The sequence below is a fragment of the Sinohyriopsis cumingii genome, chromosome 15 (genome assembly GCF_028554795.1).
Source record: "Sinohyriopsis cumingii isolate HCF-2022 chromosome 15, ASM2855479v2, whole genome shotgun sequence".
Taxonomy (NCBI): domain Eukaryota; kingdom Metazoa; phylum Mollusca; class Bivalvia; order Unionida; family Unionidae; genus Sinohyriopsis; species Sinohyriopsis cumingii.
Window position 1 is genome coordinate 54,651,909 of NC_142975.1, and position 25,245 is coordinate 54,677,153.

At 33.8% G+C, this 25,245-nt stretch overlaps 1 protein-coding gene across 3 annotated transcripts in view; it reads right to left on the bottom strand.

Annotated features, from left to right (window-relative positions):
* The window catches only part of LOC149781823 (uncharacterized), a 236,258-nt gene that overhangs the window by 105,682 nt on the left and 105,331 nt on the right, over positions 1 to 25,245 (bottom strand). For all 3 annotated transcript variants that reach the window (XM_089935998.1, XM_089935997.1, XM_089935999.1), the window contains exons 9-15: positions 21,095 to 21,574; positions 17,626 to 17,895; positions 11,678 to 11,706; positions 9,722 to 10,190; positions 8,716 to 8,808; positions 4,566 to 4,802; positions 2,795 to 3,112 (exon numbers count right to left, since the gene is read on the bottom strand). In XM_089935998.1, coding sequence (XP_089792124.1) covers positions 2,795 to 3,112; positions 4,566 to 4,802; positions 8,716 to 8,808; positions 9,722 to 10,190; positions 11,678 to 11,706; positions 17,626 to 17,895; positions 21,095 to 21,574 — 1,896 coding nt within the window. The remainder of the gene's footprint in view (positions 1 to 2,794; positions 3,113 to 4,565; positions 4,803 to 8,715; positions 8,809 to 9,721; positions 10,191 to 11,677; positions 11,707 to 17,625; positions 17,896 to 21,094; positions 21,575 to 25,245) is intronic.

The following is a 25,245-nucleotide window of genomic DNA, read 5'->3' on the forward strand; positions in this document are numbered from 1 at the left end:
CACAAAACTTCCCAATGAAAATTATTGATTGCAATGGAATTTTACAATGGCAGCCAGGTACTTAACTGAATCAAGACAAGAGGATGTTGGGTGTAACCATTACCAATGCAGAATATGATGAATGTTTTCGATCATGTGGCACTTTTATTGTAACATTCAATCCAGTTTATATACACATCTTGCTTTACCTTGTTTAAATATGTACACATACTTTAATGATGATTCTGCTGGATGCATTTTTTGGCACATTTATATTATGATCTTCCAAGTAATATTGATCCAAGAGGAATGAAATAAACTGAACAATCATCATCTAAAGGTATGTTTAATCAAATTCTCAAAAATTACACTATCTGCAGAAATAATTGGTACCGACTTGTATGACTTGCACTTTAAATTATTACAAATTCTCCACCATGAAAAACTTTCACTATATGGTTGTTTATGTTTTATCTATGAAGACATAAAATTATTACAAATTCTCCACCATGAAAAACTTTCACTATATGGTTGTTTATTTGTAACTATGAAGACATAAAATACAAAAGTTTAATTATGATGATCTGCCAATAAACATTTCTTATTTAAAAGCTTCATTTAAATGATTTTAATAAAAATGTGAAGGCAAATAAATACACAATAGATAGGTACGATATTCAAAATAGATATAAAAAGAATGAATGAATATCATCATACCTCATCCTGAGAGAAGCAGAAAGAGATAAAGTTAAATATACCATAAATAATCACTTTTAAGCCAAATCCAACTGTGAACAACATGTACTCTAATATGCCATCGCATAATGTGCCAGCAGATCAGGGTCTATGTAGTTGATCAATCAGAATAGGCTTTGATCTGCCAGTGCATTATGTGACAGCAGACCAGGGTTTATACTGTTAACACCCAAAAATTACATGCAATATTAAAGTTGTAAAAGCTGACCATTTTATGTCACTCTGCAACTATCTAAACCCTAGTCAAATGCAACTGTGTGAAACTGTACCTGCTTTTCCTCAAAATTTAATTGGATTTTGTTTTCTAAAATTCTGTGCACTGCAGGATTTTATTAAGCTTATGGAAAACCTTGTAAACTGAAAACATAATCTTTATTTGGAGTTGAATCATAAACTGCAGTGTTTATAAGAAAACTTGTTAAAACTGTTTGCGATCAATCAAACTACAAACATGAAGCTATATTACCAAAGTTTATCATGTCGAGCTATTTACTCTGTTTTAATAGATGCATGATAGATTATCCAAAATAAATTGGATGTGTCAGTAAGAATTGGCTGATGGAATACTTCCCTGCCCTGAAAGTAATAATCTAAAAAGGTCCATTCATACAATGTGACACAAACTTGTCACGATACATATGCATAACAATATATTTTAAATTTTTTAGGCAATATTAAAAAATGTAGAAGAAACACAGGAATTTTGTTTTAACTGGGGAAAATTTTCAAAATGGTGAACTGACAGAGCCCATTCTTATACAAGACATTCTGTCTAGTTATGATACAAAAGCATACAAACTTCATGAAAATACTTCAGACAGTTGAGGCGATATGAACTGTGAAATTATTACAATTTCCAAACATAGGAGCTATCTTTAGAAGTTCTAATATGACAAAGTTGGATCTTATATGGGACATACTATTGTCATATGAATAAGATATCTCAAATGATTTAGGAGATAGTAAATGGAGACAAGTTTGACTGAAAGTCACAATTTGTAATACAAATAAAGTTACCACTTACAATGCTGGTGTTGTAGACTCTAGATTTTGTTGTTGTTGTAGTTGTAGGGTGTAATGCCATTTTTCAGCACATGATAGGCTATACATGATGGCCAGTATTAATGGTGGAGGAAGAACCCAGGAAAACCCAGGAAAGAACCACCGACCCACAAGAAGCTACTGGCAAGCTTTCTCACATACCCACAGAGGTGAGATGGCAATGATCCATAATGGAGAGTGCTATAGACCACTCAGCCACTTGGGGCCCCTGACTAAATGTCTAGCCATGATACAGAAAAAACCCCGCCAAGTTTCATAAAAATATCTCCAAGGATTCAAGAAGTATATGATAAACAAAAATATGATGGGTATGAGTAAGAACAAGCTGACTCCAGCCACCCCACCCACCAACTTCATTAGTGGGTGGGTACAACAAAAAAGCATTAACACAATATGCAAGGAAGCATCTAAAAAGCCCCAGTAATTTTTTGTGCAATACAGCTAATATTTGACTCAAATTCAAGAAATGTAAGAAAAGTTTTTAATAAAAAGGACCACATAATTTTTTTTGGAAAATTCTAAAATATTCTAGAAAGATCCACCCTGGTCCCAATGGTATTTATACATCAGTGTGTGTAAGTACTTTTAAATTGTTTTCAACCTATAAACTAAAACTGAAATTTCTCCATAATCACTTAATCTTGTTGCAATTTACAACCTTATCAAGACAATCAAGCTCATACAATATAGGAATCAGAAAACAAAGTAAATGCTTTTGTAGACACATACAGACACAGACACACACACACACACACACACACACACACACAGACACACATACAGACATACACATGCACAATGAACAAAGATCTGCCAATGGATAATGTACTCGCAGGTCAGATTAAATGCTCACTGCTCTATCTCTGATATTAGACCCAACCAGATATGCCAGTGCCTTATGTAGTGAGACACGTGGGTCTCAGATATAGCTAAATATAGCATTATGATTTTGTTTATGTGAATAAAAAAAAAAAATGTAGCACAATACAATGCATACCTTGTTAGCCAGTTCTCTGTTATCCAGTTCAAGCTGTCTTGTGTAATCTTCCAATGTTTTAATGCGATCCATATGCTGCTGCCGCTCCTCAGAGTCATACTGTGCCGATGTTCGCAAATGATCAAGTTCTCTCCTTACAGCTTCCAGTTCTGATCTCATGGATTCGTTATCCTCCTTTTGTGAGGTATACTTTAAATTAGCCTCTCGTAAAAGTTTTAATTCTTTCTGTGCGGAGTCCCTCTCTTTGTTAAGTTCTTCAACTTGCTTTTGTGCTTCAGTAATGCGGATCTTCATTGCTTCAATCTGCTTCTCAAGGTTCTGCAAATATTTTACAATAGCTACATGGATATCCTGGATAATACAAGGATATCCTTGACAGTACATGGTTATCCTGGACAATACACAGATATCCTGGATAGTACATGGACATCCAGGATAGTACATGGATATCCTAGAGAATAACTGGATATCCTGGATAGTACATGGATATCCTAGATAATAGTATATAGGTATCCTGGACATTACACAGATATCCTGGATAGCACATATATATCCAGGATAGCACATGGATATCCTAGAGAATAACTGGATATCCTGGATAGTACATGGATATCCTGGACAGTATAAAGATATCCTGGACAGTACATGGATATCCTGGTTAGTACATAAAAGACTGGATTTCACCCAGGGAAAAAAATTGTTCATTTTGAGGACTTTATAACACTAAACCACCATTAGCATTGCATAGCAGCACATCTGACAAGATGACATTTAGAAGTATGCATTTGTGTGAAAAAGAGTATCATGATGTTACAATGGTCACTGGGATGTCCAGATAGATGACATTTACATAAAACAGAATTTTTGGATAATTATAAGAAAAGAACAAAATAATTACAATCATTGGCACCAGATCAAATGCAAATGTATTATATTCACAAATGTGCCTGAATAATTTTTTAAAATTTCAATCTTATCTGTTCACATTCAATGCTTTCATTTTTGGCAATGTAAGCATGTTAGCTGCATGTGGTCAAGAAGTTTTTTCAGACAGGTCATAAAGGTATAATCCCCCCCCTTAGCCATAATAATAATAATAATAATAATAGTAATAATATTAATAATATTATTAATAATAATAATAATAATAATAATAATAATAACAATAATAATAATGACCTTATTTAAAGAGGGTAACACAATTAGCTAAAAACTAATCTACCTTGATGCCTTCATACAAAGGAATTTATTTATTTTAGCTGCATCTCTGAAACCACTGGATATATTGGGTTTGGAAGAAGGAAATAGAGTGGGCATTCGGCCATCATGACTTCTCAAATAAACATTCTCCAAAGCACCTATATTTTATTGAGATATGCTTCAATCTCCACATTCAGTTCCCAACCTACACACGTCACTTCATCATTTTTTCACCATCCTTTATTTAGGTATGACCCTAAGGTTCCATTTAGCATTTCTAACATTACATTCCCAACTTTCCCTGACACAGCATCATGTGATATGAACTGTGAATATAACAAACCATATTGCAATGCCAAATAAAACTATCACTGAATCCATGCTGTTATGTGCTAAATAGAATCTCAAACTCATGTTTAATAAACATGACCATTACAACTCATTAAATAAATAGGATATAAACAAGATGTTTGTTATTCAACTTCTTTCATAAATTAATAAATGATAATGTAATTTACACTTATTAAAAATCCTAAAATTACCTGCCCACATAAGACTAATAGCAAAATACCTCTACTTTTTGTTTCTCCAGTCTCAGTTCTGCCAAACTACTCTCATCTTTAGCTGCCGTTGTCCTCTCAAGGACCTCTGTCCTCTTAATATCCTCCCTATCTTGGGCCTCCTGCCTCTTTATCTCCTCCTTATGAAGCCTCTCATGGAACTCCACCTCTGCAGCCTTCACCTTCAGTGCTTGCTCCTTCAGCTGCTCACTTAAACCCACATTGGTCTTTTGTGCTTCCACCAATACCTGCACACATAAATCCAGTCAGTAAAATCATGTGATAATTTCTAAGAACATGACAGGATAGCTATACCCACACTTACTGACTCAACCAAATCTACAGTCTATTTTTTGTGTTGCTATACTAAACCTACAAAGTCTATTTTCTGTGTTGCTATACCAAATCTACAGGGTCGATTTGTTGTCTTGCTATACCAAATCTACATAGTCGATTTTTTGTCTTGCTATACCAAATATACATAGTCTAATTTTTGTGTTGCTATACCAAACCTACATAGTCTATTTTTTGTCTTGCTATACCAAACCTACATAGTCTATTTTTTGTCTTGTTATACCAAACCTACATAGTCTATTTTTTGTCTTGCTATACCAAACCTACATAGTCTATTTTTTTGTCTTGCTATACCAAATCTACAGGGTCTGTTATTGTGTTGCTATACCATACCTAGTCTTTTCTGTGTTGCCATACCAAACCTACACAATATTTTGTGTTGTTATACCAAACCTATAAAGACTGGTTCTTGTTTTACTATACCAAGCCTACACAGTCTGTTTTTTGTGTTACTATACCAAACCTACACAGTCTGTTTTTGTGTTGCTATACCAAACATACAGGGTCTATTTTTGTGTTTCTATACCAAACATAAGTCTGTTTTTTGTATTGCTATAATACCAAACCTAGTCTTTTTTGTGTTGCTATACCAAACCTACACAGTCTGTTTTTTTCGTGCTGCTATACCAAACCTACACAGTCTGTCTATTTATTGTGTTGTTATACAAAGCCTACAGGGTCTGTTTTTTGTGTTGCTATACCAAACCTACAGGGTCTTTTTGTGTTGCTATATCAAGCCTACAGGTCTGTTTTTTGTGTTGTTATACCAAACCTACAGTGTCTGTTTTTTGTGTTGCTATTTGCTCTAATATAGATTATACCAAAATAATGGCTTCTGCACAAGTGGTTAGCATGCTGGATTCATGATCAGAAGGTGAGTTTGAATCTTGTCCGGACCAGACAGGGTTGGCCATCAAGGTAAGTAACTGGGCAAGGTACATAACTCTGACTCAGCATGAAATAACTGTTTATTGATGATAAGCTGTTTAATGCCAACCAACCAACCAATCAATCAATCGATCAATCAATCAATCAATCTTTGCCCATGTAATGAAGTGTAACATACAAAATTATCACCTTAGATTATATGCTTATGTTCAAAATGAGTTATTCCTGTCTGTGTTTTAAAATTAAAAGGCATGATATTTGTTGTTAATCTGATCTTTAAAGTAAGTGATGCACTGATATCCTCCATTGGTATCAGTGGTGTTCCCAATTTGTAGTTACAAGTTATAAAGCCAAAACAGATAGCAAATTCGTTTCTTTCATTTTTTTCTTCGCCCTTCACTGAGATAGTGTACTCTCAAGGAATCAACTGGTGATAGCCCTTCATTAGGATTGTTATGTTCTCAAACATTTGTATCGAGACAGTGTACCATACTCATACTTTTTTGTATTGAGACTGTGTTCATACTTTTTGTAATGAGATAGTTTGCTTTTGCTAATTCTTTTGTACTGAGACAGTGTGTTCATACCTTTCTGCATTGAGACTGTGTTCATACTTTTCTGCTCAGACAGTTTGCTAATACTTTTGTATTGAGATAGTGTGCTCCTACTATTTTGTACTGAGACAGCATGCTCATACTTTTTGTACAGGGTCATTGTGATCATGGTTTTTTGTATTAAGACTGTGCTCATACTTTTTGTACAGGGTCATTGTGATCATGGTTTTTTGTATTAAGACTGTGCTCATAGTTTTTGTACAGGGTCATTGTGATCATGTTTCTTTGTATTAAGACTGTACTCATACCTTTTTGTATTGAGAGAGTGTGCTCATATTTTTGTGTTAAGACTGTGCTCATACCTTTTTGTATTGAGAGAGCATGCTCATATTTTTGTACAGGGTCATTGTGATCATGGTTTCTTGTATTAAGACTGTGCTCATACCTTTTTGTATTAAGAGAGTGTGCTCATATTTTTGTGTTAAGACAGTGTGCTATCACTAGCTATAAATATATCTTTTTAGATATTTATTATGTTTGATTCTTCTCTCATTATGCAATCCTAAAAATGACATATTGTATACTTGCATTCCCATACCAAATGAAGTACATCTGAATAAATGTTTTAAAAAAAAAAGCAATATCAACACAATAAAGAAGTCATTCGTACCTAAACTTATGTCACAGTTACCTAATTTTAGTAAGGCTGAGTTTCTCTCATTGAGGTGAATACACGTACCAAGCTGATATAGGGTCCAATATATTAAGAGTTAGGATCTATTCTAGGATGTCTAACTGTGAGACACACAAAGTTTTCAAAACAAATGTGCTGAAAAATCAACTTAATGCGTGAAATACATGAGTAACATTTTCAAGCTAGACTGTTGTTTCAATAAATCCCTCCCATATTTAGCTCTTCCCCATTTTTAAAATGAAGAGGCAAATACATTTTAGTTCTACAACTGGTCTTAGTGAGTGTAACAAACATACAGTTGAAAACAGTGAAGTCGGTCATGTGTGAAATTAGGACACACTGAACTAGTTTGTATATGGTTGAGTTACCCTCCTTAAGGTGCCTCCAAATGCTAAGTTTCATGAGTGTAGGTGAAACAGGGTCCAATAATACTGAGGGTGTAGCTGAAAACACAAAAGTCACTCAAGTGTGAAAATGAAGTCACAGTTAGTTTTATATGGCAGAATTACTCACCTAAATATGTATTCACACTGCGATTTTCATGTGTAGATGGGATAGGGTATGAGATATTGAGAATATATATATATATATATATATATATATATATATATATATATATATATATATATATATATATATATATATATATATGTAAATAATGCATGAATTGGATGTAATTTCTAATGTAAATAATGCATGAATTGGATGTAATTCCTAATAACTTGACAATATCCCATTTAAGGCAATCAATAGACCTGGTAACTATTTCACAGCAGACATACAACTTACCTAACTTTGCTCTGAAGAGTTTTTGGTTTGATTTTGTTGTTGTTGTTGTGGGGTTTAACACCATTTTTCAGCACAAGACAGGCTATGCATGGTGGCTAGTATTAATGGAGGAAGAACCCGGGAACAACCACCGACCCACGAGAAGCTACTGGCAAGCTTTCTCACATTAACCCACACTGGCCGAATCCTAGACTCAAACCCACGCAGACAGAGGTGAGATGGCAGTGATCCGTAAAGAAAAGCGCTTTAGACCACTCTGCCACTCGGGCCCCCATTTTGATTTTGTGTTTTACAGCACAGCAATCCTTGCAGATTATATCATGCTAAGGTGAGTGAAGCAAAATATCTTGCCCAAGGGCACAAAACAGTCACATGATGCATGGTTAACCAATCAAGATACTTATAACATACCAAGGGAATACCTTGGTCACATGATAAGCTCTTAACCAATCAAGATGCTTATAACAGGCTTTGTAAAAATCTGTACTTAGATCTTGACAATACCTCAAAAATGAATGAACAGGTACAATGAAAGTTCAGGTTTTTGTTGTTGTTGTTTTAGGGTTTAACGCCATTTTTCAGCACACGATAGGCTATACATGGCGGCCAGTATTAATGGTGGAGGAAGAACCCGGGAAAACCCCGGAAAGAACCACCGACCCACGAGAAGCTACTGGCAAACTTTCTCACATACCCACACTGGCTGAATCCGAGACTCGAACCCACGCAGATAGAGGTGAGATGGCAGTGATCCGTAACGGAGAGCACTTTAGACCACTCGGCCACTTGGGGCCCCGAAAGTTGAGGTAACCATTTACATATGCACAACAATGATAATATGCATAATTTGTAGTTTTATAATTATTCTTAAATCTGACTTACCTTTTCATACTTCTCCTGTGCAGAGGTGAGCTCATCTTGGGCTGCAAATAGATCATCTTGGAGTGCTTGGACTCGGTTCTCCAGTGACTTGATCTGATAATATAAAATCAGGTCACAACTGCTGCAAATGTTACTCTTGTATGCATTGTTGTTGGCCTTATTGCCCAATAATATGAGTGAGCTTCTTCATTTACTTGTAAACCTCTGTGCAATGTTCAATTACAATTCACCAAAGAAAATATCAAATACCATATATAGTCATTTATAAGTCAAGTCCAACTGCAAACTGTACAGACCTAGATCTACCATCACATAATGTTCCGGCAGATCTGGGTCTATGCAGTTTGTTAGGAGTAATCAGTAGAACAAATAGCACAGACCCTGTTCTACTGTCACATTATACAAGGGCAATTAAAGATGTAAATTTTTTATTGCTGGACCCAATTTATATACTGGTAGAAGTATGCACAGCATGTGTATCTAAACATTTTTGACATTTTACCAGTTGGAATCATTTCAGAATAAAATTAATTTTGGCAAAATGAATGCAATTAATAAATTATTCTAAATTTATAAACAGCAATCACTTATGGTTGTAAAACCAATAAATTAATTTTTATACATGAAAAAATATACCCTAATTATTTAAATAAAAATAAATAACCCTGACTGTAGTTTTGACTCTGATACCAAAGCAGAAAAAAAACTGATGTGTCCAGAAAAACTCAGAATGTCATAATCCCAAAATAAATTGCACTGATACTCTAAGACATAAAATGCCAGGTCCCAAATCCAAGTGTCTGTTAAAAGAAAATTTAAACTGTTTCAAGCAATTATCGACTATTAATAATTTTACCCAATGATCACCAAGACAAAATTAAATAAGAGTAGTGTTATGTCATAACAGTAAGCCAATGTCCTGGTTCTGTTCACTGACTTTTGACAAATGATGAATAATATATCTCTTTTTTGAACACATATCTAATCTAATTCCTGACATACTCACCTTTTCATTCAAACTGTGCTGTAAATTATCTGCCTCCACTTTCTGATCTTCCATTTGCTGTTCTAGTTCATGCATTTTGACCTCTATTTGACCTCTTGACCTTTTCTCCTGATCCAACATGTCCTTGGAATCTTCCAGTTCAACCTTGACCACTTCCAATTCTTCAACCTGCCTTGTGAGTTCTGCCACTCTTTGTTTCTGTTCCTCTACCTCATCTTCCAAAGCATTTTTTTCCGAAATTAATTTCTCTAACTCTTTCACTTTTAATTCTAACTCGGTTAATGTACTTGCTCTAGAATCGACACCTGTGGCTTGTGAATTTTCTTCTAACACTTGTTCAAGTTCCATAACCCTAGCAGTTAATTCAGAATTTTCACTTCGTTCCTGTTCAATAACAGTCCGAGCCTTGCTCAGTTCATTTAATGTCAATTGCAGTTTAGCTTTCAAGTCTTCTGATTCCTTTTTCAATCTGGAAATACATTTACAGTAAGATATTGTGTTTTAAATTTTTGTACTCTAATTATTATGTACCATCATTTCAAATAAAATAATTGTCATGTTATTTTTAACTCAGAGCAATTATTTTCACTTAAGAATCAGCTGCAAATCATAGTTATTGTTTTGTCTTTAATTTTTGTACACACTAAAAAGAATTAGAAAAAATGTACCTAATATTATGGCCTCTACAGATCCAAGATAATTGCTAAGCACCCAACTCTTTTGCAAATTACACATTTAACAACAAATAGGATTGAAATACAAGGATCAAGATATGCTATGTTCATCTCGCTTCTATCTGTTGCAACAATATTGATCTTTGTCATGCTAACTTGATTATTTTCAGTTCAATAGACCAATGCAATGAAAGTGAGTCTCAGTGACAAGTTTGTCAGTGTAGTACCAAATATGCTTATAAAAATAAATAAATAAACACAAAAAACAAAATAAAGTTAAAATCATAAGCTATGTATTGTAAAAAGGATATGAAATAGGCTTCATAAACAAGATATGTTAATTTAAAAAAAACGAAACTTTATTAATTCAAAATCAAATAAGTCATCAAGGACAAGTTGATATGACTATTTTTTCCTTGAATGTTGGACCCTATAAATCACTTTTTATTATTGAACTTAATTATAATTCAGACAGGTAAAAAAATTAGCAGATTTTCCCTATAATTCAGACAGGTAAATAAATTTCCCAATAGGTTTATTAATAACAATACACCAAGAGGAGCCCAGGTGTCGAGTGATCTGAGGTACTTGTCTTTTATGGATCACTGACATGTCACCTCTGGATTCAAGTCTCCATGTTGGCCAGTGTGGCTGTGTGAGAAAACTAAACAATAGCTTCCCATGAGTGGGTGGTTCTTCCAATGAATTTTCCTTCACCAAAAATACTGGCTGCCATGTACAGCTTATCATGTGCTGAAAAGTGGCATTGAACCTATAACAGCAATTACATAAAGGCATTATTATCTTTAAGCCAGTCTTCTTGACCCACTATATTGATAGCTTTAACCTAGTATTCCAAATAGATTTTTGCAGTAATGCATTCCCTCCTCTGCACATAGTTTATTTCAATATTTTAGGGTTCAATATTGACAGATAAACCTTCCTTTGTGGACAGTATTCCTTGACACAAATGTTAAATATCAAGGTGGGCATGAGATAAAAGTTGATAGATGTTGTCTTTTACAAAAAGGTGTACTTTACATCATGGCGTCTATTAAGGCAGAGGTCTAACATGTTCTAAATATGCTGCTTTAAAATCAGACCCACTCCAGCTCTCCCCCCAAAACTACTGTGTTTATTGTGTACTAAACAAAGCTTCTTTTGAACATCCTTCTTCATATTAAGACAAAAATGCATATAATGGCTATTTTTTTAAAGTATTTCCTCATTACAAGAAAATATGCAAGTGAAAAACCTGCAGAAACAACAATTGTTACATTACCTTGATTCACTTTCTTTGCTGGATTGTTCCTGCAAAATAAAAAAGCTTCAAGTAAATTTAAACCTATTATAGTTCCATTCAATTTCTGACCATTGTGTTGATTAATCTTTTGATGATGTTGATAACTATGTCTTTTTATTATACCTCCTTTAATGTATGTATGTATGTATGTATGTATGTATGTATGTATGTATGTATGTACTAGCTTATAACTACAAACTTCACAGACCCAGATTTATCTGTGCATAATGTAGCCACATATATGGGTCTATGCAGTTTGTTAAGAGTAATTAGTTAAACAAACAGCATAGATTGTGATCTAACAGTGCATTATGTGACAGTATATCTGTGTTGTTTGCAGTTTGACTTGGCTTATAAGGCAGTACAAAGGTATATTTAACTTACCATAAATGTAAAACTTCATTGCCAAAATATTCATTGTTCAAATCATACATAATAAATAACTCTGCACTTTCTTGACGCTCATGCAGATGATCCAGTTAAATATCAAAAGCAATATCTTGCACGTCATAAACTATAATGAATATCATACAGAACTAAATATCAACAGCAATATCTTACATGTCATAAACTATAATGCATATCATACAGAAGTAAATATCAACAGCAATATCTTACACAACATAAACTATAATGAATATCATTCAGAACTAAATATCAACAGCAATATCTTACACATCATAAACTATAATGCATATCATACAAAACTAAATATCAACAGCAATATCTTACACGTCGTAAACAATAATGCATATGATATGTAGCTAAATATCAACAGCAATATCTTACACATCATACACTATAATGCATATGATATGTAGCTAAATATCAACAGCAATATCTTACACATCATAAACTATAATGCATATGATATGTAGCTAAATATCAACAGCAATATCTTACACATCATAAACTATAATGCATATGATATGTAGCTAAATATCAACAGCAATATCTTACACATCATACACTATAATGCATATGATATGGAGCTAAATATCGACAACAATATCTTACACATCATAAACTATAATGCATATGATATGGAGCTAAATATCGACGACAATATCTTACACATCATAAACTATAATGCATATGATATGGAGCTAAATATCGACGACAATATCTTACACATCATAAACTATAATGCATATGATATGGAGCTAAATATCGACAACTATATCTTACACATCATAAACTATAATGCATATGATATGGAGCTAAATATCGACAACTATATCTTACACATCATAAACTATAATGCATATGATATAGAGCTAAATATCGACAACTATATCTTACACATCATAAACTATAATGCATATGATATAGAGCTAAATATCGACAACTATATCTTACACATCATAAACTATAATGCATATGATATGGAGCTAAATATCGACAACTATATCTTACACATCATAAACTATAATGCATATGATATGTAGCTAAATATCAACAGCAATATCTTACACATCATAAACTATAATGCATATCATACAGAAGTAGATAGCAACAGCATTATCTTACATGTCATAAACTTGACAGCAGCATAAACACCCATTCAAATATCAATATAACCTTACCATATTACACCTTGTCATGAAAGTACAAAACCATGAATTAGATTCTGTTTGGTTTCAGATTAAGCTGTATCTGGTCTCCAACTTCAGTCTCTTAACTGGACTAAAAGTGACTTCAATTTACATTTCACATTTTTACAGGTGCCAATTATGTTACTAACCTGTACATTTATGACACAAGCATTAAGTATTTTATTGCCTGTATTTCCACACTTCTAAAATGACTGAATCTACAAAACTTCAATATGACAATATGGAAATAAACTGTTGTGAGGGGCACATAACATTTTATTGCTGCACACCTGTCTCACCCATAATGCTTATTACTACCATACATGTAGCATTCATAATAAAAAGGTTCAGGTCAAAATTTGCACTGAAATTAAGTCTTCTTCTCAAGCGATGGGATATTGCCATACAATACTGACTTTTATTCAGCCTCAGTTAATACACAGTTCTCAGGACCACAGGTCTGACCTTCTTTAACATAAGTACTAGGACACCTGTCTATTAAGGACTCTCAAGAAACTATAACAGTTTGTCCTCTATGGACAGGTGTTGTCTATAAAAAGAAGGAATATACAAGTAAACTTTAAAAAAGTCTTTAAAAGTTTTTTATGATCAGGTGTCTGCTAAGCACAGGTTTCAATGTATATGGTCAATACATACATTCCCTGAGGATGCAAAAAAGTTAATTCCAATGAGATAGGATTGTGATCACAGGGACAAAATATGTATGCTTATAAGTAATTTTGGCAAATACAGGCTCAAATCTTTTTTTTTTTAAGCTTTGTAAAAGTTTATATTTTCATTAAAATGAGACCAATTTCTAGTATATTTTGTGTATTTCTGATTTTTCTGATTCATCTAACTAAAGACCCCATAAATGCATTGTTTTCCCCTAATGACTCCTGAGCTAATTATAAAAGAAACCAGGCAGATTTTATTTTATAATGGAATTATTCAAAAACATACTCATAAAACCTTTCACAGATGTGAAAGAAATAAAACTTAGTTTCTATGTCCAAAAATGAAATGAAATGTATTTTTTTTAAATCCGAACAAATGAAAATGTCCTTGTCGAAAAGAACACTGTTGCAACCTGTAACCTTTTGTACAGTAGATACTTTAATACAAAGAAATAAAATCAACTGACAGACAGGTGGATGACTATTTCAAAAGTCAATTAAATATTTAGTAGCAAAAGGCAAATTAAAAACTCTCTAGCTAAAAGCTCTACTTAGACGTATTTTTAAACAAAGTAACGCAAACTGGAAAACAAAGATATGTGATCATGCAGTGAACTTAACATGCACTGAGACTGATACAGAAGCATACAAAAATTTAACTTGAAAGTACAAATGGCTTGTTGACAGAAAGACCTGAGTGTCTTTCATTCCTAAATAACCACAACAACAAAAAAACACAGAAACAAGAAATGTTCCCATTCAATAGACATGTTTCAGCCATAATAATGAATTCAAGGAGAACACTTTGAAATTAGAACATAACTCTTAAATTTTATTGTAAAATGGTAAAAACTGAACTTGACCAAGGTCTTTTATATGTAAAATCGAGTATATAAGGTATTAGTAAATGATGACCATGATGGGTGGAAAAGATATTTATAATGAAATGGATTGGATAGGATGGATGGACATACAAATATGACCATGATGGGTGGAAAAGATATTTATAATGGAATGGATAGGATGGATGGATGGACATACAAATATGACCATGATGGGTGGAAAAGATATTTATAATGAAATGGATTGGATAGGATGGATGGACATACAAATATGACCATGATGGGGGGAAAAGATATTTATAATGGAATGGATAGGATGGATGGATGGACATACAAATATGACCATGATGGGTGGAAAAGATATTTATAATGGAATGGATAGGATGGATGGATGGACATACAAATATGACCATGATGGGTGGAAAAGATATTTATAATGAAATGGATTGGATAGGATGGATGGACATACAAATATGACCATGATGGGGGGAAAAGATATTTATAATGGAATGGATAGGATGGATGGATGGACATACAAATATGACCATGATGGGTGGAAAAGATATTTATAATGAAATGGATTGGATAGGATGGATGGACATACAAATATGACCATGATGGGTGGAAAAGATATTTATAATGAAATGGATTGGATAGGATGGATGGACATACAAATATGACCATGATGGGGGGAAAAGATATTTATAATGGAATGGATAGGATGGATGGATGGACATACAAATATGACCATGATGGGTGGAAAAGATATTTATAATGAAATGGATTGGATAGGATGGATGGACATACAAATATGACCATGATGGGTGGAAAAGATATTTATAATGAAATGGATTGGATAGGATGGATGGACATACAAATATGACCATGATGGGGGGAAAAGATATTTATAATGAAATGGATTGGATAGGATGGATGGACATACAAATATGACCATGATGGGTGGAAAAGATATTTATAATGAAATGGATTGGATAGGATGGATGGACATACAAATATGACCATGATGGGTGGAAAAGATATTTATAATGAAATGGATTGGATAGGATGGATGGACATACAAATATGACCATGATGGGTGGAAAAGATATTTATAATGAAATGGATTGGATAGGATGGATGGACATACAAATATGACCATGATGGGTGGAAAAGATATTTATAATGAAATGGATTGGATAGGATGGATGGACATACAAATATGACCATGATGGGTGGAAAAGATATTTATAATGAAATGGATTGGATAGGATGGATGGACATACAAATATGACCATGATGGGGGGAAAAGATATTTATAATGAAATGGATTGGATAGGATGGATGGACATACAAATATGACCATGATGGGGGGAAAAGATATTTATAATGAAATGGATTGGATAGGATGGATGGACATACAAATATGACCATGATGGGGGGAAAAGATATTTATAATGAAATGGATTGGATAGGATGGATGGACATACAAATATGACCATGATGGGGGGAAAAGATATTTATAATGGATTGGATTGGATAGGATGGATGGACAGACAAATATGACCATGATGGGTGGAAAAGATATTTATAATGAAATGGATTGGATAGGATGGATGGACATACAAATATGACCATGATGGGGGGAAAAGATATTTATAACGGAATGGATTGGATAGGATCGATGGACAGACAAACATGACCATGATGGGTAGAAAAGATATTTATAATGGAATGGATTGGATAGGATGGATGGACAGACAAATATGACCATGATGGGTGGAAAAGATATTTATAACGGATTGGATTGGATAGGATGGATGGACAGACAAACATGACCATGATGGGTGGAAAAGATATTTATAATGGATTGGATTGGATAGGATGGATGGACAGACAAATATGACCATGATGGGGGGAAAAGATATTTATAATGGAATGGATTGGATAGGATGGATGGACAGACAAATATGACCATGATGGGTGGAAAAGATATTTATAATGGATAGGATTGGATAGGATGGATGGACAGACAAACATGACCATGATGGGTGGAAAAGATATTTATAATGGAATGGATTGGATAGGATGGATGGACAAATATGACCACGATGGGTGGAAAAGATATGTATAATGGAATGGATTGGATAGAATGGATGGACAGACAAACATGAGTAACAGATATGGCAGGGGCAGAAAAATAAAGGCTGAAGTTTCGTTTAAGACAACAACAAAAACTGTCACAGCTTAGCATGATCAATTTGACATCCAATAAAAGTTTCAGAATTTTGTTTAAACAAAGTGTATGATGACTAATAAATGTATTCTTATTATTTTTTTATATATCTAATGCAATTAGAGATAACTCCTGACTTAAGTGAAAGTTGCATTTCCAGGAGTGGTCGCATAACTCCAAATTGCATAACTTGGTTTCAAAACCTATAATTTAATTGAAAAATAGTAATTAAAATAACTTTAATACAATTCATTTTAGCTACATGTATTTACAAATCCAAATTTTGTTGTTTTAGACAAATAATTTCTTTTCATTAAAAAAATTAAATTAAAAATAAATTCATATAAAATTGTGTTAGTGCAGAATTTGCAGGAGTCAAAATCATGTAAGTCGGAAGATACCTGTATTTGAATGTTTTGTCACATTTCATTTCTATATGTTGAATAGCTTTTGTATAATGGTGCTAAAATGACTTTAAAGGAAATATATTCTCCAAACAGGGACAAAGTAAATCCAGAGCAAAGATCCATCAACTGGTGCTAAAAATTTAAAAATAAAATAAAATTCAAGGAAATAGTACCTGATATTCAAGTTGTATCTTGGCCTCTGAGAGTTCCTCGTTAAGTTTTGAATTGTTATATTTTGATTCAGAAAGCTCAGATTGTGCTTCTTTCAGTAAAGACTGGTTTTCTTTAAGTTCAGACTGCACCTCTTTATGTTCAGACTGCACCTCATTCAGTTCAGCTTTTATATCTGACAGTTCTGACTGTGTCTCAGTTAATTTTGACTTTGTTTCTGCAAGTTCTTTAGAAAATTTGGAGTTCTGGTCTCGCAAATGTTGTAATATAATCTGTGAGAAGAAAAAGTTATTATATTCAACTTATTAGTAAACTCCAAACAAACAGAAATTTCATGCAAATTAGTGATCAGTGATGAAAAATAATGACACAAATATACTGACCCAAGAAAGAATGCAATACTTGTTAAATATTTACATGCTTAATTAATACTACACAATTTTAAAACAGTTAATAGAATGCAAAAATTTACTGTCATCTGTGGGACTTTCTATTTAAGAAAAGATCGTTTTTCAAATTTTTCAAGAATTCAAAATTTCATTGACTGGAAAGCAAGTTATGCCTGGAAAGGAAATGTTTATTATAATTTCATTCTGGTAGAAAAACAACAATTTCTGAAATGATAAGTTTCTTTTCTAGGTCAATATGTAAGATTAATGAACAATGACATAGAGTAGCTACAAACATCACCATAATTTTAAGACATTATTCAATAGCAAGTATAGCTTGAAACATTCATCCATCCATTTAATAAATGTTATCTTTCATTCAAAACTAGCAAAATAATACAGTATGAACTATGAATTTTTCCGATGGGTTTCAATTTTATTGTTTTTGTCAAAAGATGATATTTTTGTTTGTACTTAAATTTGTGGACTAGGGAGGGGTCCTATAATTTCCATAAAGAGATCATTGTTCATTGGGTCTTTAAATCTATGGTTAGCAGCAACCACCAAATCCACTAAAATTGGTACCCCATAAAAATAATGAATTTAGTAATCCAGTTATGGTCTAAAGTGATACAAGAATAATCATTCTGTTTTGCATTCGTGTGTGTGTGTGTGTGATTTGGACTTTTACAATATCTGCAGTGTGGCTGTTTATAGTGATGCCTAGCACTGGGGCATCATGTCATAGACATGTAGCATGATGTTCCACTCAGTCACATTATCTAGATACCAGTCCAACCAGTCCTAACACTAACCTCTTGATGCTGAGTACCAAGCGAGGCAGCTGTTAGTACCATTTTTGTAAGTCTTTGGTATGACTCAGCTGGGGATCGAACCCACAACCTCCCACATCCAAGGCAGATGCTCTAATCACTAGGCCACCGGAGCAGTCTTTTTCTCTTTGTAATAAATTGCTAATTATATGGTATATACTCTCTTATAAGTCAATTAAAACTGCAAAATGCAAAGACCCAAACCTGCCATCACATAATATGCCAGTGGATCTAGGTCTATGAAGTTCCTTTACGAGTTATCAACAGAACAAATAACATATATCCTTATGTAATGGCATATCAGGGTCTATATTGTTTACAGCTGGGTTTGACTTACAAGTGATTATATATGATATTCAATTTTTTTCTAAATTAACTCCGCTATAGCAGAACTGCTCTGGTGCCAAAGTGGTTATTGCATCTGCCTCGGAAGCGGGATGTCACGGGTTTGAACCACGGCCAAGTCATACCAAAGACTTATAATAATGGTACTAGGGGCTCACCCTTACGAGGTTAGTGTAAGGGTAATGTGACTGGGTATGACAAATAGCAATAACAAGATTATCAAATAGCTGCTTGGGTGGTATTGCTGGATGTTGGATAGGCACCATTTTCATTTAGTACCAACTAGACATCATAAAAAGTCTTGTGACAAAAAAATAATGTTGATACGACTTTTCAGTAACAAGGTGAAGATATGAATTTTTTTAGATGATAAGGTGGCTTTATTGTATATCAGATCGGCACAAGTAAAAGACACCATAAAACGTCTTCCAGTGAAAATGCCATGCTAATATGACTTTCCATTTAGGAGTAGCAATAAAAAGATGACTGCTATATTGGCCATTATGGCTGTCAAATCACTGGCATTTTCATTCTGGACCAACAAGACATTATAAGAAATCTTTTAGTGAAAACCCCATGCTGACATGACCATCCAGTCAGGTGAAGTTGTGATAAGAATTTCAAGATGGCCACTGTGGTGGCCATACTGGATGTTAGATCAACACCATTTTCATTTAATCTTAACTACACACCATAAGTCTTGTGGTGAAAACCCCATGCCAATATGACTTTCCATTCTGACAAGTAGCAATAACGAGATTTACAAGATGGCTGCCATGATTATCATTTTGGATGTTCAAGGAAAGCCATTTTCATTTAGAATAAACTAGATATCATACTAATTTTTCTGCTGAAAACCCCATGTTAATATAACGTTCTGTTAAGGGGGCGCTCACCAATTAATATGTACTTTAGAGAGAGTGACGTATGTAAGGTGAAGTAGTTTGCATTTAAAACATGCACAATGGAGAGAATGTTGGCATACCTATATGCTACAGTAATGTAATGTGGATGATATTTCTTTGGATATTGTACTTTTGGAAATTTTACATGATTTAAGCACACTGCTAACTAAAATGACTGTTCCCTTGTGTTAAAAAATCAGCCTGAATTAGTCTAAAGTACACTATACATAGCAGCTATTAAAACAGGGAAAATGAATTTTGCCAGACTAGACAATAGCAGCTTCTGAAAGTGCAATGAATGAATTACCAAATATGTAAAATGTAAAAAAAGTTATCGGTTCTTTTTTTATACAATTTACCTCTGAAGTTCAGGAAGTGAAAATGACCAAACAGAGCTAGCACTTTTTTGAAAGGTTCACATTTGAAGTAAGGCCAAGCTGTATACTCTATAACCCATAGTACACCCATCAATCATACATCAAAATAAAGGGAATTAAAGGTTCTTTTAATTATACTTAAGATATACAAGGTCTTTTTTAAATAGCCAGTATAACCAGTGAGGAAAGCCGGGGAAATTCTTTTTCTTTAAAATCTTAACCCTATGGAAAATGCGAAACTGTATAGCGCCACCTAAGAGGAGCAGTGAAAACAAGATTTTCAAGATGGCTAATGGTGGACAAACAAGATGTCAGATCAGCAAGTTTCATTCAGGACCAATTTCACATCATAAGAAATCTTTTAATGAAAACCTCATGTTGATACAACCCTCCATTCAGAAGTGGCACTAACAAAATTTTCAAGATGGCTACTGTGGCTGCCATATTGTTCCAGCAGATCTGCATGTATGCAGCTTGTTAGTATTAACCTGTAGAACAGACAACACAGATCCTGATGTGCCAATATGATGGCAGATTAGGGTCGATGTTGTTTGCAGTTGGACTCTACATTTAAGCAAGTATATATATGGTAAACTGAATACTCACAAGTCAAACTGCTTACCTCTTGTTTGGCAAGAACCTGGGCATCCACTTTCTTGCTATCTAATTCCACCTGAATACTTTCCAATCGATTAAACAACTCCTTATTTTCCTTAGTCAATGTTTCTGATCTTTTTATTAATTCATCACATTCCACAGATTTTGAATCTAACAAAGATTTAGTCCTTTCAAGTTCCTCTACTTTCCCTTTAAATTCTTCAGACTTTTTTGCATCATTAAGCTCCAATTTGAGTGTCTCTAGTTGGTGTTTTAATTCCTCTTCTCCTCTGGTCAACCCTAAGTTCAGACTGGCTATATCTTCCTTTTCAGTTATTAAATCTTCATATTGTTTACGTAGCGTGTTTATTCGTTCATTAAGGTCCTTGTTTTCTATATTTAATTTATTAACAATGTCCTTAAGGCCTGCAGAATGCTCATCTTCCAAATTCCTTACTGTGTCTCTTAAACTGTCACGCTCTTTGGCAACTTCTTCTAGATGGTTCTAAAAATTCAGAATCAACTGATTAATCAAAAGAGCATTCTAAAAACTGAAAAGCAATCAATCAATTATGCATTCAATGGAATTTTTCATATCAAGCTCAGGTTTCTCTTGGACTTGACAGAAAGAGTCTTTGACTCCCACAAATGCCCCAAAATATTCCTGGGACTCCCTCTATTTTCTAAAGTCGTACATATTGGGATTCTTGACGAGACTTTCAGAAATGAAATCAAAAGAAAATGAACATAATTTCCTGTGTCAAAATCATCATCTGTCTGGGAACAGCATAGACCAAGATATGTTACTGCATAGAGCACCTGCAGTTCTGGGTCTAAAGTATTTTAATGAAAATATATGAAAAACAAAGTACTGACACAGATGATCTGCTGGCACATTATGCTCCAGCAGATCAGGCTCAAAGCTGTTCATAGCTAAGTGTACAAGTTACATGGATCATTGCTGTTCACAGTTGAGTGTACAAGTTACATGGATCATTGCTGTTCACAGCTAAGTGTACAAGTTACATGGATCATTGCTGTTCACAGCTAAGTGTACAAGTTACATGGATCATTGCTGTTCACAGCTAAGTGTACAAGTTACATGGATCATTGCTGTTCACAGTTGAGTGTACAAGTTACATGGATCATTGCTGTTCACAGCTAAGTGTACAAGTTACATGGATCATTGCTGTTCACAGCTAAGTGTACAAGTTACATGGATCATTGCTGTTCACAGCTAAGTGTACAAGTTACATGGATCATTGCTGTTCACAGTTGAGTGTACAAGTTACATGGATCGTTGCTGTTCACAGCTAAGTGTACAAGTTACATGGATCATTGCTGTTCACAGTTGAGTGTACAAGTTACATTGATCATTGATGTTCACAGTTGAGTGTACAGCTTACATGAGTCAATGCTGTTCATTGTTGAGTGTACAGGTTACATGTGTAAATGCTGTTCACAACTGAGTGTGCATGGTTCAGTGTTTTTCACATGGGTAAATATGGTACAAAAGTTTGCTCTTTAATGCTTCAAAACATAATTATAATAGGACCAATTGGTATTTTCGCTTTAGTCTTTAAAATGCACAAAGACATTAATAAGAATACATGCAAAACATATACTTGGAACTTCGTGTCCTGACTCTTATCCCAACATACTTTCTAGATTGATTTATAAGTAAAATAATAATTGGTTAGAAAACCACACAAAGATTCTTTAAATTTTTTTTTGATTGGAGATATGAAGGTTACCTGTGATTCCTTTGCTTGTGAATTATTTTGAACATAGCAGAAACAAAAAGCATGAACATATCTGTAAAAAGGTTTTGTTTTTCATACACATGTAATAACTAGAGAGCATATATAAACCACACAGTCCTGTGATTCTCTGCTTTGTCCCACTTTCAATGTGTCCAATGGAGAGATGGTACAGATGGAAGATGGACCAATGGGGAACAATTTTGATTGCTTATCTTATCTTTTCATCTCCAGCCATAAAGTGTGTGTGTGTGTGTGTGTGTGTGTGTGAAATTCGCTGCTGGACATGTTTTTGGCTTGAAAATTTAAGTGGATACCATATATATGTCCAAATGCTCAAGGATGTTTAAAAAGTTGTAACAAATTAGGCAATATTGATATACTTAATTATTAAATGCACCAGTAGATGTGTCTACTATTGGTTTGAACTTGCTTCAGTTTTAGTAAAATCCTTCTCTCAAATTATTTATTCATAAAAATGTTTTTATCTTTGACATAATTACACTACAGACTATTTTATTCCACCCAACTGTTTTTTAAATAGAAATTAATTATTAATCGAAGAGGTGTTGAATCACGCTAAAATGCTTGTTTTTCTGCTACTATTATTTTCCTCATAAATTAAGATCTCACAACCCGAGAGATTGATCCCCACCCAGGTCTTCTGCCACAGTGTCTTTTTAAGAATGGCATTTTATGGATAATAATATGTTAAAAGAAGCCATCAAAACCAAAAAAAAAAAAACAATAAAAAGCTCAAAGGTTAGAGTTATGGCCCAATGCAGGTACCACCCCACCCATCTCACTTTACATCCTGGGCCCTGGAGCTGAATACCAATTCTATGCCTATTGTGCATATACATAAACCACCCTCAATCATATCTCAGGGTTTCAAGTATTTATCTTGAGTGGACTTCAGGGAGGTGTGCTACAAACCTGAAATTACAAATGTTTAGAAACAAATATATAAATGCAGAAGTGTCCACAATCCCCAAGCTTTCTCCCCAGTGGAAGGACTAAATATCTAAAACCATTGGTTGTGCACATCTATAGGCCAGTCCTAATCATATCTCATGGTTTCACATCTCAGTCTTAAACAGTGTTGGAGAAATTGTGTAACATTCTTAATGCACACTTATACAAATGCACACACACGTCTGATAGGCAGTATCATGTAATACATACCAATACCTTAAAATAACATTGGTACAATAACGTAATAATGAATTTTGTACTAAACTGTATCTATGGCTGAAAAAGTTCTTTATGTAGCACGCTATGCAGCTTCTCAGAAACTTACTGCATGCTGAAATCATACTATTGTGAAAAATTGACCGTAATAAGCATAAACTTAATCATCTTGAGATGGTACGATGTTAAACTACTGAACCTTTATAAGCATAAACTTAAGATAATACAATTTATGCATCAGTTCCTTAAAACTGATTCCTTTTATTGCACAATTAAATATGCAAATGTTTATATGTATAAGATAGATATTCTGAGATATTTAGATGTGTGTACATGGATGTAGAGAAAAAGATAAACAGAAGGGATCAAAGGTAAAATGAAAGAATTTTGATTATATGATGCTGAAGCAGAGATAGATATGGGATTGTTATGTTTCTAATGTATGCTCTAGTGATACTGAAATATTATGATTGCCAAAACTGAGTATGCTTGAGACAGGTAAAGAGTAATATTTATATAAATTCTGAATGAAATATACATAAATATAATCTACAGTGAGAAATCAGTTTGTCCTCTATGACAAGCCGAAGAGCCTACCTTGTCAATATTTTGAAAAGGGAGTGTGCATGAATTATTGTATAGAGGTTTCTTCAATACAAACCAAAATATTGCAAAATTAGTAAATGTCCTCGTCACTCGATTGTGGGCAAATCATGGGAGAATGATGCAGGAGCATCAATGACAAATTTAAGCGACCACCGCATCAAGATTATTTCTACGAAAATAGTGTAAAACACAGTCTCTGGTTCATTTGTGTCAAAAACTGAGTACTGTAATCTCTATTTGAATACTCATTGTGGGTTTTGTTAAGAAATTTAAAAAAATGCAATTCTACATGGCATAATGAAGATATCCATTTTTAATATACTTGACCAATTCAAAAGTACATTTCAAAGATGTGTTATCATTGTAACTTAATCAAGATTTTCCATTATCTAATCAGCTAATGAGTGAATTTTCAAGTGATGAATTAAATTGTGTATATTAGTGTTGTCCCCTGACCATCATTCCAGGCAGGATGTTGTCCCCTGACCAACAGTCCAGGCAGGGTGTTGTCCCCTGACCAACGGTCCAGGCAGGATGCTAGTTGCTGGTCAAGACACCCAATGCTAGAACGTGAAGTTACTGACATACTGTTAATGCATTTAAGGTAATATTTGCACTC